We start from the raw sequence: 14,127 nt of genomic DNA, 5'->3' as shown, positions 1-14,127 counted from the left end.
TGAGCTCCTCACCACATACAAGGCTTTCATCCGCAGCTCAATGGAGTACTGCTCTCCCCTCTGGGCTGGTGTTCCTGCCTCACACCTAGCTCGTCTTCACGCTCTTGAAACCAAAGCGTTCAGCATCATTGGAATCTCCCGCGATGACGCTATCTCCGAGGGCCTTTCACTTACTCACCGCAGGCAGGTTGGTGGTCTTTCCGTCTTCTACCGACTCCTCTCCGGCCTTGCTCCCCCAGCTCTCTCGCGGCTTTGTCCCCCAAATATTCCTACAGGTCGCACAAGATCTGCCTGCAACCCTCTTATGGTTAAACCGCCAAAATCAAGACTCTCTGCTCACCTTCACTCCTTCATTCCTCTTTTCTCCCGCCTCTCGAACAAACGCCCTCACTCTCTTCAATCCCACTCCTCCCTCCAGGTCTTTAAAACGGCTGTTCACCACCATCTCTTATCTTCCCCAATCCAAAACCTTGATCTTTTCTACCCCCGCTAATTTCACCCCAAAACCACTTTTTTGAGGTGCCGACTTCTTTCCTGGAAGTCCTTGGTGTCCTTGCGTTTTATACCTATCCTGCCTCCCCCCAGGCCCTCTCTCTCTCACACATCTCCCGATGTCCCTGCTCTCAAATGTTGTGTTTGTGTGCTTCCTCCCCTTCTCTCCCCATCTTGTGGACCGCTCCCCTTTTTATATACTTTGTTTGCTTGTTTGTTTGATTTGTTTGTTTGATAAATGTTAGCTCTTTCACGAGCCTCGACTCTGTATACAAAAACCGATACGTGGGATGAACTTCGGGGAAGTTCTACGTGTATGGACCTCCTTCCTCCTCTAAGCACAACATCATTAGATCAGTGGTCTCCAACCATTTTCCCATTTGCTGACCCCTTCCGAACTGCCAAAGTTTCTGTGATCGGCCATGTAAAACTATCGCAGCAACAAAGAAGCTAAGGTACTCACCTAGTTGTACGCTGAGACTTTGTAGATGTTCGCCAATGACACCTTGTGCTTCACCTATGATCTGCACTTCAAAAGTGGCAAGAAAGTCGCAGAGATTTGGTTGAGGGTTATCATGTTACCCGCTTTCTGCGGACCCCATTGATTGTCGAGATGTCTGTTGGAAATGACTTGTCAACAAACTTATAAGTTTAGCTTTAGTTTTATTAAACTAACTTTAAATGCAATTCATTCAAATTAGTTGGTAATTAACCTATGTACCTGCATATGGGATCACATTTACTGCATTTTGTTTGGATACTTTCCCATGTAATACAGATAAACTTCGGAGGAAAGCTTTCGGTTCATTCATACAAGTTATTTTTTTTACATGTGATGAAATTCACATCCTGCAACGTCAAGGAAAGAGATCGTTCAAATATTTCTTTTTTTACCTTTTTGGGTGTGCTTTGTGTTGCATCTGCATGAATTCTCAGTAGTGACGACAAATGTGCATGTGTGGCACAAAAGTTGTGCACGAAATTGTGCATTCCTTTATTACTTTGTTTAGAAGTAACGCCGCCACTCCCCTCCACCCCCCTTCAACCAAGGCGTGGTCATCTTATGTGGAATAGTTACTCGAGGCATGGTATTTGGGTTAATAAAATCACCTGTGGCAGGTTTTTTAATCATTCGTGACAGGCAGTTCTATGAGAGTGGAAGAAGCGCTCTGACTGAAGTGAATCTAAGTCTGAACTTTTGACTTTAACAAATTGGAGAAAATCGAATCTCGACAATGAAACCTCCTTGGCTGTTCCTGCACCTCCTTCTTTTTCTTTCTTTATCAGGTAATTCTGATTGTCGTTTATATTGTGGAGCCAAAAACGATTTTTGCAGTTGAAGGTTTTGCAATGAACATTGCAACAGGTGCAATGCTGCAATTTTGTTTGTAAGATGTTTTTTTGTGAAAAAGATTGATGAAATTTCCGGATTGAAAGGAAAGTGTTTCGGCAAATTGTGTAGTTCGAAGGAGAGACAAATTGTGTACTTCGATGGAGAGACAAATTGTGTACTTCGATGGAGAGACAAATTGTGTACTTCGATGGAGAGACAAATTGTGTACTTCGATGGAGAGACAAATTGTGTACTTCGATAGAGAGACAAATTGAGTACTTCGATGGAGAGGCAAATTGTGTACTTCCATGGAGAGACAAATTGTGTACTTCGATGGAGAGGCAAATTGTGTACTTCGATGGAGAGACAAATTGTGTACTTCGATGTAGAGACAAATTGTGTACTTCGATGGAGAGACAAATTGTGTACTTCGATGGAGAGACAAGTTGTGTATTTCGATGTAGAGACAAATTGTGTACTTCGTTGGAGAGACAAATTGTGTACTTCGATGGACAGGAAAATTGTGCACTTCGATGGAGAGGCAAATTGTGTACTTCGATGGAGAGACAAATTGTGTACTTCGATGGAGAGGCAAATTGTGTAATTCGATGGAGAGACAAATTGTGTACTTCGCTGGAGAGACAAATTGTGTACTTCGATGGAGAGGCAAATTGTGTACTTCGATGGAGAGACAAATTGTGTACTTCGATGGAGAGGCAAATTGTGTACTTCGGTGGAGAGACAAATTGTGTACTTCGATGGAGAGACAAATTGTGTACTTCGATGGAAAGGCAAATTGTGTACTTCGTTGGAGAGACAAATTGTGTAGCCACACCTTTACACCGATGTAGCTTGGTGGATATGTACGAGCAAGCACGCGAGATGTCCTTAAAATGTGTACATTGCATTCCTTGCTCATATTACAAGGCAGAATCAAAACGTTTTTGTCCTGTATGTGAAGATTATGAAACTTGATTCAGATGTTCATCTTATTCTCTGCTATTTACAACCAGTCACAATTTTTTATTCCCCATGAGTGGCTGGGTTTGCTCATGACAATGGTGCCAAGGGAATAAAAAGCTTTGACTCGAACATTTTTTAGACCAAAATGTTTTTGAGACTCACTTGGACAAAAAATGTCTCTAATTGGTGGGACCTGTCTGTATCTTATTCAAACTGTATACCAAGTGTGATATCTAATTAGCTCACCTGGAACTAAGTTCAGGGGAGCTTAGCGATGGCGCGTCGTCCGTCCATCAGTCCGTAAACACTTAAAACGTCTTCTCTGAAACCGCTGATGGGATTGCGACCAAATTTGGCACAAATTATATTTGTTGTTGTGACTAAAGTTTGTTCACAGCATAAATACATCGGGGTCTAAGGGGGTTTACCGGGGGCCAAAGTGGATCCAGGTTTGACCCCCCAAAATAGGAATTTGCTTTTTCCTCTGAAACTACACACACAATTTCGATGAAACTTCACCACAAGCTCAATCACCCATGATGTACCAATGTTTGTTCAAGGCATTAGAAAAATTGGGCGTCCTCGGAGGTATATGGGGTTGGGGGAGGGGGAGTTGTCACCCAAAATAGGTTTGTTTTTCTTTGTTTGTTTAAAGTCTTATGATTATGCTATTATGATTCGACATACTGCCCTGTCTTCTAGTAACCATTGAAATTGGTTTAAAATACCATTAGTCGGTGCAGTATACTGTTTATTCCACCAGGTGTGCGCCAGGGGTATTTCCCCTGTTTGTTGTTGTTTTATGGATGGTTTTATGGCCGGCCTTGTTACCTCCGCCACCAAAGGTGGATGAAGGTTAAGTTTTCATCCCTGTCTGTCTGTTTGTCTGTCCGTTTGTGAACAAAAGATCTCAAAAAGTTGTGTGGATGGATTCGGACAAAATTTGGCAGAGATGTGGCATATCTCAGCATAGAGTGTGAGTGGGTTTCGCAACAAACGATTCGCAACGACGAAATTATTAGATTTTGGTGAAGATCCAGATTCGGATCCAGTTACTAGAATCTTTTAATTGATTCTTCACCATTGGGAGATACGGCCAAAAACGATGCATCGCAGGATATCTCAAAAAATTGTGGACGGATTTGGACAAAGCATGGTGGACCAGATGGGTGTCTGACAAGGACCATTCGATTAGATTTTGGTGAAGATCTGAATATGGATTCGGATATGATAATTATTTAATTTTTAAGTGATTCTTCACCATTGGGAGATAGGGCCAAAAATTATACGTAGCAGGATATCTCAAAAAGGTGCCGATGAATTTGGACGAAATTTGTTGGACAGGTTGTGTGTGTGTGACAAGGAAGAATGGATTCAATTTTGGTGAAGATCCGGATTGAGCTAGCAGAATTTTAAAGTGATTCTTCACCATTGAGTGATATGGCCAACCAGACTGAGGCATGATCTCTACTGAGTGCTGTTCTTGTTGTAATTGTAAAACGTAGGGAAAAAGCACCGAAGGCAATCACATACTGGGGGAAAACTAATCTTAACCTCTATCTAATTACCATAGCTTCACCCCTCGTGTGAAGACACGTAAACAACTTTAGCTCCAGTTTCTCTACTTAAATTGCATCGAGATGTCTCTGACTCGTCCACGGTCCATGCTATGCCTATACAATCCCATCTGTACTATGGGATTCTATCATCTATCCCCACAGATCTATCAGTCGGCCATTTTTATCAGATGGCAAAATAAAGTGAGGTGCACGTATATGCCATCATGTATTGGGCTTGTGCCAAGTTTTAACAAAATAGGACCATGCATGTTCAAGAAATGGTTGGGGACACGTTTATGTAGCAAAATGGCCGGTACTCGGTCATCTTGGATCTGATCTCGAAAATAAATGACGTGCATATGTATGCCATCATTCATTATATGTGCGCCAAATTTGAACAATATCGGTCAATGCATGCCTGAGAGATGGTTGAGGATGTGTTCAACATCGGGTTTTTATACCTCCGCCCCCGAAGGTGGCCGGAGGCATTATGGTTTGGGGTTGTCCGTCTGTCCCTCCGACCGTCCGTACGGGTTAAACCTCGTTTTTCACAGCAACCACATATCCCATTAAGACAAAACTTTCAGGGTAAGAGCGACATCCATGCAGAATATTTTTGTGATAATTGTGATGTCACAGGTCACATGGTATGGTGGCCATTTTGGATTAAACACAAATAATAATAAAAATCTCGAAAACCGCTGAATAGAAAAATGTGAAACTTGGCACATTGTCAAGTCCTACTAATGGGGAACAAAAGCATGATAATGATGACATCATAGGTAAGGTGCTATACCAGCCATAAATTATTTAATCAAATGCCTTGTCCAAAAACCTGAAATTGGATCCACATGATTTTTTTTTTTTTGTATACAAGATCGAGGCTCGTGAAAGAGTGAACATTAATCACACAAAAAGTCAAACCGACACATAAAACACAAAATAAGGGGAGCGGAAGACAAGATGGGGAGAGAGGGGGAAGGACACAAACACAACATTTGAGAGCAGGGACATCGAGAGAAATGTGGGAGGGAGAGGGCTTGTGGGGAGGTGGGAGAGGTATAAAACATATGGACACTGCAAGGACTTCCAGGAAAGAAGTTGGAATTTCAAAAAAGTGTAGCTGGGGTGAATTAGCGGGGGTAGAAAAGATCAAGGTTTTGGATGGGGGAAGATAAGAGATGGTGGTGAACAGCTGTTTTAAAGTCCTGGAGGGAGGAGTGGGATTGAAGGGATTGGGGGAGTTTGTTCCAGAGGCGGGAGAAATGGGGAATGAAAGAGTGAAGGTGAGCAGAGAGCCTAGATTTTGGCAGTTTAACCATAAGAGGGTTGCTGGCAGATCTTGTGCGATCTGTTCGGAATATTTGGGGGACAGAGCACAGAGAGCAATGTCTCCTCAAGAGGTGGAGCCAGCGAGCCCTCACCGGCCAACCAGGGCCGAGGTGAGCCGACCGGTAGGCGTGTCCTAGGAGCCGGCGGGTGGATACAGTTACGCCCAATAAAAGCGGCTGGGAGGGACTGCTTCACCAGATGAGTGCGAAGGTCCGAGATACGAGGTACCAGATGAGCATACAGCTGAATCGTAAGGCAGGAGAGTGGGTCCGTTGACGGCGACAATACTGCAATGGAAGAAGTTTCGATGGAAGAAGTTTCGGGAATTGAGTGGCGTGCTGATGATGAGGGAAGTGTCGTTGAAGCTGAAGGGAAAGGTGTATGCTGCATGTGTGAGAAGTGTTATGATTTATGGGAGCGAGACATGGGTAATGAACGTAGAGCAGCAACGAAGGTTGGAAAGGGTGGAAATGCGAATGGTTCGACGGATGTGCGGAGTATCATTGAGAGAGAGGAAGACAAATGATGAATTGCGAAAGATGATGGGAATAGAGCCTGTGATTGATGCTGTGAAGAGGAACAGGTTGAGATGGTTTGGTCATGTGTTGAGGAAGGATGAAAGTGGCTGGTTGAGAAGAGTGATGGAAATGAATGTAGAAGGAAGTAGAAGACGTGGAAGACCGAGAAAGACTTGGCTAAAGATGGTGGAAGAAGAAATGCGGGCAAGGGGGTTAACAAGGAGAGATGCAGAAAATAGGGCAAAATGGAGAAGATTGTCATGGGCACCGCAAGGCTAACCCCCGCTCTAGCAGGGAAAATGGCCTTTAAAATGCATGTTGTGTGTTGTTGTATTTACCAAAATTTACAAAGTGAATGTTCTAAAAACCGTAACAATATCATTATTTCATGCACAGCAACAACAACAACAACAACAACAACAACAACAACAACAACACCAACAACAACAGCTCCAGATTCAACCACTGCGACCCATCCTACGACATCACCTTCAGAAACAACATGGACAAGCTTCACAGCTTCCAAAGGTTAATTATTTCAATGACTTCATATTCTTTCAAAACTGGAGATTATATGTTAATTTAAACAAATACAACCACATCCTCATTTTTCATTCATACTGACATTGTGGCGGACACGATGGCTCGCTGGTGCGGTGACATCATTCCGCGCACCAAGAGGGTGTCGGCCACGCCCGAGGGGTAGGCGTGGCCTCGATATACACGGGGCGCGCAGCCCCGAGCACTTCAGTGCTATAGTTGAGCTTTGGAATAAAGACTCTTTTTGGTTACCCACGTTGTTGCTTATCTTCTTGGCATAGCACCGCACTTCACTGGTGACCTCGACACTGGTTCAGCCGCCGCTGACCAACAGAATGCGCCATGTCAAACAACGCGGTAGCAGTGAAGCTCCCTGAGTTTTGGGAAGCTCAGGCCGAAGTATGGTTCGTGCAGGCCGAGGCACAGTTCCAACTTCGAGGCGTAACGGCGGATGAGATGCGTTATTACCACATCATCGCCGCCCTCGGGCCCGGCACAGCCACCCGAGTCGTGTCCGTCCTGCGGAACCCACCGGCCGACCACAGGTACGAGGCGCTCAAGTGTCTCCTCATCGCCACGTTCGGCCTCACGGAATGCGAACGGGCCGACCGCCTCCTGGACCTTCCCGAACTCGGCGACACACGACCACTGGTCCGGATGGACTACATGATATCGCTGCTGGGTGACAAAGCCCCGGATTTTTTATTCCGGGCGCTCTTTCTACGCCAGCTACCGGGACAGGTACGCCTCGCGTTGGCCGGTTCCAAAATAAAGGAACCCCGCGCTCTGGCCGCCGAGGCCGACAAGTTTTTCACGGCTTGTGACACGCGGGTGAGAGTCGGTGCGGCCGTCGCGGATCCCGAGGCTGATGCTGATGCACACCTCGTGGATCCCGAGGCTGATGCCGATGCACAACTCGTGGCCGCCGCCACGCCCCGCCCACGACCACCGCGAAAGCCGCGGCCTCCGCCTCCGCCGCAAACCTGGTGCCGTTTCCACGCCAGGTTTGGCCACAAGGCTAGGAATTGTTGCCCGCCGTGCTCGTTTGGCAAGTCGGGAAACTCCCAGCCCGGCACTCGGTAGCGGCTTTGAGCGTCGGCCTTTCCGGCAGCCTCCTTTTTGTCACGGACACCTTGTCCGGGCGTCGCTTCCTCTGTGACACAGGCGCACAGGTGAGCGTTATCCCCGCCTCCACGTCCGACAAGCGAACCATGGGCCGGGGTCCCGCGTTGCTTGCAGCCAACGGTACACCCATACGCACATTCGGGAAGTGCTGCCTCTCCCTGCGGTTTGGAGGGCAATGCTTTCAATGGACGTTCGTAACCGCCAGCGTGCCCATGGCATTGCTCGGTGCGGACTTCCTATGTGCAAACGGGTTGTTGGTGGACGTGAAGCATAGATGCCTCGTCCAGGCCGAAACGTTCAGCTCGCTTGCTTGCGCGCTGAGCAGTTCGTTGGGCAGCTCCCTGAGCAGCTCACCGAGCGGCTCGCCAAGTGGCTTGCTGAACGGTTCGGTCCCGGCGAGGTTGGTCTGTACGCTTCCGGCAGCGGACGAGTTCACCCGCCTCCTCGCCAGCTTCCCGGCCCTCACGCGGCCCACCTTCTCGGCGGTGGCCGTCAAGCACGGGGTGGAACATCACATCCCCACCGTCGGGCCACCGGTCTACGCCCGGGCACGCCGCCTCGAGCCGACGAAGCTCGCGGTGGCGAAGGCGGAGTTCGCTACGCTGGAGCGGCTGGGCATCGTGCGGCGCTCCAAGAGCGCTTGGGCGTCACCACTGCACATCGTGCCGAAGCCCGGCGGGGGATGGCGGCCGTGCGGAGACTACCGCCGCCTCAACGATGCCACCACCCCCTACCGCTACCCAGTCCCTCACATTCAGGACTTTTCCGCCCGGTTGGCGAAAATGTCCTTCTTTTCTAAAGTGGACCTCATCCGCGGGTACCACCAGGTCCCCGTCAGGCCGGAGGACATACCGAAGACGGCCGTCATTACACCATTCGGCCTCTTCGAGTTTCTTTGGATGCCCTTCGGGTTGAAGAATGCGGCTCAGGCGTTCCAACGGTTGATGGACAGCGTCTTGCGCGACTTGAATTGCGTTTACGTCTACCTGGACGACATCCTCGTCGCAAGCGCGTCCCGCGAAGAGCACCTCCGCCACCTCCGCACGCTCTTCGAACGCCTGGGCCAGCATGGCCTGATCGTAAACCCCGCCAAGTGCCGGTTCGGCATCGCCGAAATCGACTTTTTGGGGCACCGCGTCACCAGGCACGGGGCCACCCCCTTACCGGCAAAGGTGGAGGCGGTCAAGGGGTTTCCGCGCCCCCGCACGATCAGGGGGCTCCAGGAGTTCCTGGGCATGGTGAACTTTTACCAACGTTTCCTGCCCCGCGTCGCCCAGCTCCTGCGCCCCCTGCACGAGGCCCTCCGGGGGAAGCCGGGCAAAGGTGACGTTGTTTGGACCGAGCAGATGGATGCGGCGTTCGCGGGCGCGAAGCTCGCCTTGGCTAACGCCACCATGCTCGCGCACCCGGCGCTCGATGCACCGATCGCCCTCACCACCGACGCGTCGGACTACGCGGTGGGCGCGGTGCACGAGCAATGGGTGCGTGGCGCTTGGCAACCCTTGGCGTTTTTCAGCCGGCAGCTTCGCCCGCACGAACGCCGGTACAGCACTTTCGACCGCGAGTTGCTCCGGCTCCACCTGGCGGTCCGGCACTTCCGCCATCTGCTCGAGGGCCGTTCGTTCACGGCCTTCGTCGACCACAAGCCCTTGGTCTTCGCGATAGCCAAGGTCGCCGAGCCATGGTCGGCCAGGCAGCAGCATCACCTCTCGGCCGTGTCCGAGTACATGACGGACACCCGGTGGCGGATTGCCTTTCCCGGTCCGTCGCCCACGCGGTCCACCTCGGGATCGACTATGCCCGGATGGCGGTGGACCAGACCGCCGACCCCGACGTCCAGGCCTTGCGGACCGCCGTCACGGGCTTCCGCGTCACCGAGGTGCCATTCTACGGTGCGGGCACGGCCCTCTTGTGCGACGCCTCCCTCGGGCGGCCTCGCCCCATCGTGCCCGCGGGCTGGCAGCGCCGGGTTTTTGACGCCATCCACGGCCTGTCCCACCCGGGCACGAAGGCCTCCCAGAGGCTGGTCGCCGACAAGTTCGTCTGGTATTGCCTCCGGAAGGCCGTCCGCGATTGGACCAGGACGTGCCTCGCGTGCCAGCGCGCGAAGGTGCACCGCCACACCCAGGCCCCGTTGGCCCCGTTCACGGTGCCCGAACGTCGGTTCGACCACGTTCAACTGGACTTGGTGGGACCTCTGCCCCCCTAGCGGGGTTTCACCCACGTCTTCACCATGGTGGACCGCACCACCCGGTGGCCGGAGGTCGTGCCTTTGGCGGCGACGACGGCGGCGGACGTCGCGCAGGCGTTCATCACCACCTGGGATGCCCGGTTCGGCGCCCCCTGGGACATCTCGTCCGACCGCGGCCCCCAGTTCACCTCGGAGCCCTGGGGGGCGGTCGCGCGGGGGCTCGGCGTCCAGCTGCACCGCACCATGGCCTACCACCCCCAGGCCAACAGCCTGTGCGAGCGCTTCCACCGCTCCTTGAAGGCCGCGCTCCGGGCCACCCTCCGCGACGGCGGCTGGGTCGACAGGCTCCCCTGGGTCCTGCTGGGCCTCCGGACGGCGCCCAAGGACGACCTGCGCGCATCCGCAGCGGAGTTGGTCTTCGGACAACCGCTGCGGGTGCCGGGCGAGTTCCTCCCCGACTCCACGGCACCATGGTCCGCGGCGCAGTAGCGCTCCGCACTGCAGGAGACCGCCCGGAGGTTCGCCCCGGTGCCGACGGCGCACCACGGGTGCCCGCCAACGCACGTCGCCCCAGAGCTTCGCACGGCGGAGTACGTGTTCGTCCGCCACGACGCCCTCCAGACACCGCTGCGGCCCCCGTACGACGGGCCCTTCTACGTGCTGGAGACCGGGGCGAAACACTTCACCCTCGACATCGGCGGTACTCCTGACCGCGTTTCCGTGGACCGCCTCAAGCCGGCCCACCTCGACGTGGACCACCCCCCGCCAGTGGCTCGGCCCCCGCGCCGGAGCCGCCTCCCGGCGGGCGGACCTCCGGCATCGCCCAGCCCCGCCGGCACGCCCCCCCCCCCCCCTGGTCCTGCACCCATCCCAGGTGCCGCCGGGGGCATCCCAGATGACATCCCGGCATCCCAGATGCCGCCAGCCGCCAGAGGGCGCTTCGGCCGGGTCATCCGTTTGCCCCGCAAACTGACCCTTCAGGTGCGAGGGAATTCTTCAGGTGCGAGGGGGGGGGGGGCGCGTGTGGCGGACACGATGGCTCGCTAGCGCGGTGACATCATTCCGCGCACCAAGAGGGTGTCGGCCACTCCCGAGGGTTAGGCGTGGCCTCGGGATATACACGGGGCGCGCAGCGCAGCCTAGAGCACTTCAGTGCTGTAGTTGAGCTTTGGAATAAACTCTTTTTGGTTACCGCGTTGTTGCTTATCTCCTTGGCAAACAAGTCGTGCGCATAGCACCGCACTTCAACATAACAATTACAAACCTCCATCACGTACTTGTATGATAATATATTTTACTCATTGAGAAGGGATGGTAAAACACAATTATAGCGAAACAGTGGTCAATTTCACTGCAATGCAAACTTTTTCTCACACATTGTTTTATGCCTCTTTTTTCTTTTTTTTTTAGCCACCTGGAATGAAATTCAGGGGAGTTTATGCGATGGCGCGTTATCCGTCCGTCATTCCTTAAACACTTGAAATACGCTGCATGCATGTTTGATGTAGTTGTTGTTACTGGCCTTGTAACATACCTGCCTGCCGTACTGCTTCAGCATTCATTTACCTTTCACCAAACCCAGGTCTGCTTGGACCAGAGCGGGGATGAAATGTTCTTTTTATTATTGCCAAATGGTACGAATATTATTAATGTTGCTAATATTATTCGTATTAATAAATGCTTTATTACAATGTTATCATTGTTTTTGTTATTTATTTTGTAATCGGAATACCATGCCATGGAAGGACCTATTAAACTGCTATATACACCTTAACATGGCGCGTGTTTAGAAACATAGGAATTCTTCCGGATTCTTTGCAGTTAATTAGCCGAATCATCTCAGGAGATCATAACTAAATCTATTCTCATTTTGAACAGGTTCAGGGCTGGGGAAGCTTTACCTATTTCATATTCCCCCTCAATCGGAATTTCCGACAATGTCAGTGCCTGCAGGGGGCGAAATTTTTGACCTCCGCCCCGAGCGTCACAAACCATCACGACGCCACTGTGCATACGCTACTCACAATAAGTTAGGGATATTGTGGGAGTGAGTTTATTTTTTCTATAGGGGTTCCAGTATTGAAATCAAGAATGCTGTGTTTTTCACACTCATTAATAACCATAGAATTAGGACCAACAACCTTTTTCAACATAATTAACACACAAAATCAACCACACCGAAGAACCTGCCAATATCCCTAACTTATTGTGAGTAGTGTATGTATGTATACCGTCATGTGTTGTCTTGTGTGCCAAGTACGAACAAAATCGGTCGATACATCTCCAAGATATGGTGGCGGATGGACAGAGGGACGGACGGACGATACCCAAACCCAGTGCCGTGTATATTGATATACGGCACTGCCCAAAACATAAGCCTCCGTTTTGGATAAGTCCAAAGTGGGCTAATAACCGGACACTCAACATCATTTAATCTTGCCAAGAGCCAATCACATTGCACCCAGCCTCTCACCAACCAATCAGCAAAACTACTAACGGACGATCAAACAGCCATCCCTGTTTTATGCGCTCTACCAAAGCTAAACTGTACCTGAGTGAAGATCTACTTCAATCTAGGTACCCCACAAAGGGTAATACACAACCCTTCCTGCCGTGGGGACTGGGGAGTGGGTGAACTGATTTTTAAAATGAAGAAAGGCGCATTCAACAACGAGATTTCGTTTGCAAATTTAAGTAATACGCAAAAGAAGACCTGATCTCGGGGAACGTTTCGTCCACTTCCAAGCGAGCAGAGGCCAATAAACCAGGCGTCTTGGCGCGCGTCTGCTTTTATTCCCGGTGCGAGGTCATGGAGGAGTGTTTTTATTTTGCCAACTGAAGCAAATAAACATCAAATCGCGTCATCGATGATCTGCTCGACAAGTAAGGAATAAAAACAGCAGACATATGTGAAAGGTTGCACACTGAGCAGGAAAGAATTAATTATTTATAAAATCCGAACGATTTAATGTGAATCCTGAGTTTTTACCAACATGAATCCTGAGCTGCAACTATCCCAACAGGTGGTAAAAAAAAATGTTTTAAAAAGCCAAGGATCATTTAGGAGAGAGGCACTGATAAGGCAAGATAAAAAAAAAGAGTTGGTGATCGTCCCCGCCCGACCCTACGAAACACACCCGACCCGAAACTTTTTTTATTTTTTATTTTGAAAAAAATCATTCAAAAACGATCTTTTCAGTCAAATTTGGCGCCGTTCTGCACCGCATGCGCAGTGCGTGCTGCGCAGAGCGTCGCAAGTGCCTCAGGCAACTTCACCCATTTTACGTTAGCCATTCATGGCGGCTATTGTGTGAGATTTTTCCCGCTGAAATCTGTATCGATTCGTGATAGAATCGGCTTGAAATGCCTATTGTGATCGCATCAATAGCCCGTGAGGGCTCTTCCAAGACGGTGAAGGACTGGTTTGCGTGCAATATCGAGTTGGATGTTACAATCTCGGACTTCTATGCAGAGTTCTCAGACGGCAAGTATGATGGGGATAGGGAGCCATTGCCTGACGATACACGCGGTACTTTTGTCAAAGTATTCGCCGGCCCCAGTAAAACTGACATGACGAAAGTTTCACCAGCTTGCAAAGTTTCTGATGTGACAAAGACTCTTGGCTCATTTCTCAAATTTGTGTTGGCTGCAGACACGGCCACGGATCACAGGATGGAACCCGATAGTCGACCAACTGTTTTTAGTGTCCTCATGAATGCTGCCCGTGATGATGCTTTTTGTACTTGGGTGCCAAGGTGCCACGGGCATGGTGTTTATCTGTTTTTCCGATGTCATGGTAAAGCGCGGCGTTACGCGCGCTGCTTGTGAGCAAGGAGGAAGCGGACAAGCGGTAACATATAAACGCCTTTATTCAAGACTACACTGTAACAATCCGGGCTGGGCGCCCGGTGTCTCTCATGAGGCCACGCCTACCCCTCGGACGTGGCCACCGCCCACTTGGTGCGTGGAATGATGTCACCACGCCAGTGGGCTTTTGTGTCCGCCACACGCGCCCCCCCAGAATTCCCGCGCACCTGGAGGGCCAGTTTGCGGGGCAGACGAATGACCCGGCCG

At 50.7% G+C, this 14,127-nt stretch overlaps 1 protein-coding gene across 1 annotated transcript in view; it reads left to right on the top strand.

Moving 5' to 3' along the window:
• Positions 1 to 1,647: 1,647 nt before the first annotated feature.
• LOC144891601 (uncharacterized) overlaps positions 1,648 to 14,127 on the top strand; it is a 106,902-nt gene continuing 94,422 nt past the window's right edge. The window contains exons 1-2 of the mRNA XM_078775225.1: positions 1,648 to 1,779; positions 6,594 to 6,725. Of these exons, the coding sequence (XP_078631351.1) occupies positions 1,728 to 1,779; positions 6,594 to 6,725 (184 nt within the window). The 5' untranslated portion in view covers positions 1,648 to 1,727. The remainder of the gene's footprint in view (positions 1,780 to 6,593; positions 6,726 to 14,127) is intronic.

The sequence above is a fragment of the Myxine glutinosa genome, chromosome 4 (genome assembly GCF_964187855.1).
Source record: "Myxine glutinosa chromosome 4, kmMyxGlut1.1, whole genome shotgun sequence".
NCBI classification, from domain to species: Eukaryota; Metazoa; Chordata; class Myxini; order Myxiniformes; family Myxinidae; genus Myxine; species Myxine glutinosa.
This window is presented reverse-complemented; position numbering and strand designations above follow the sequence as displayed.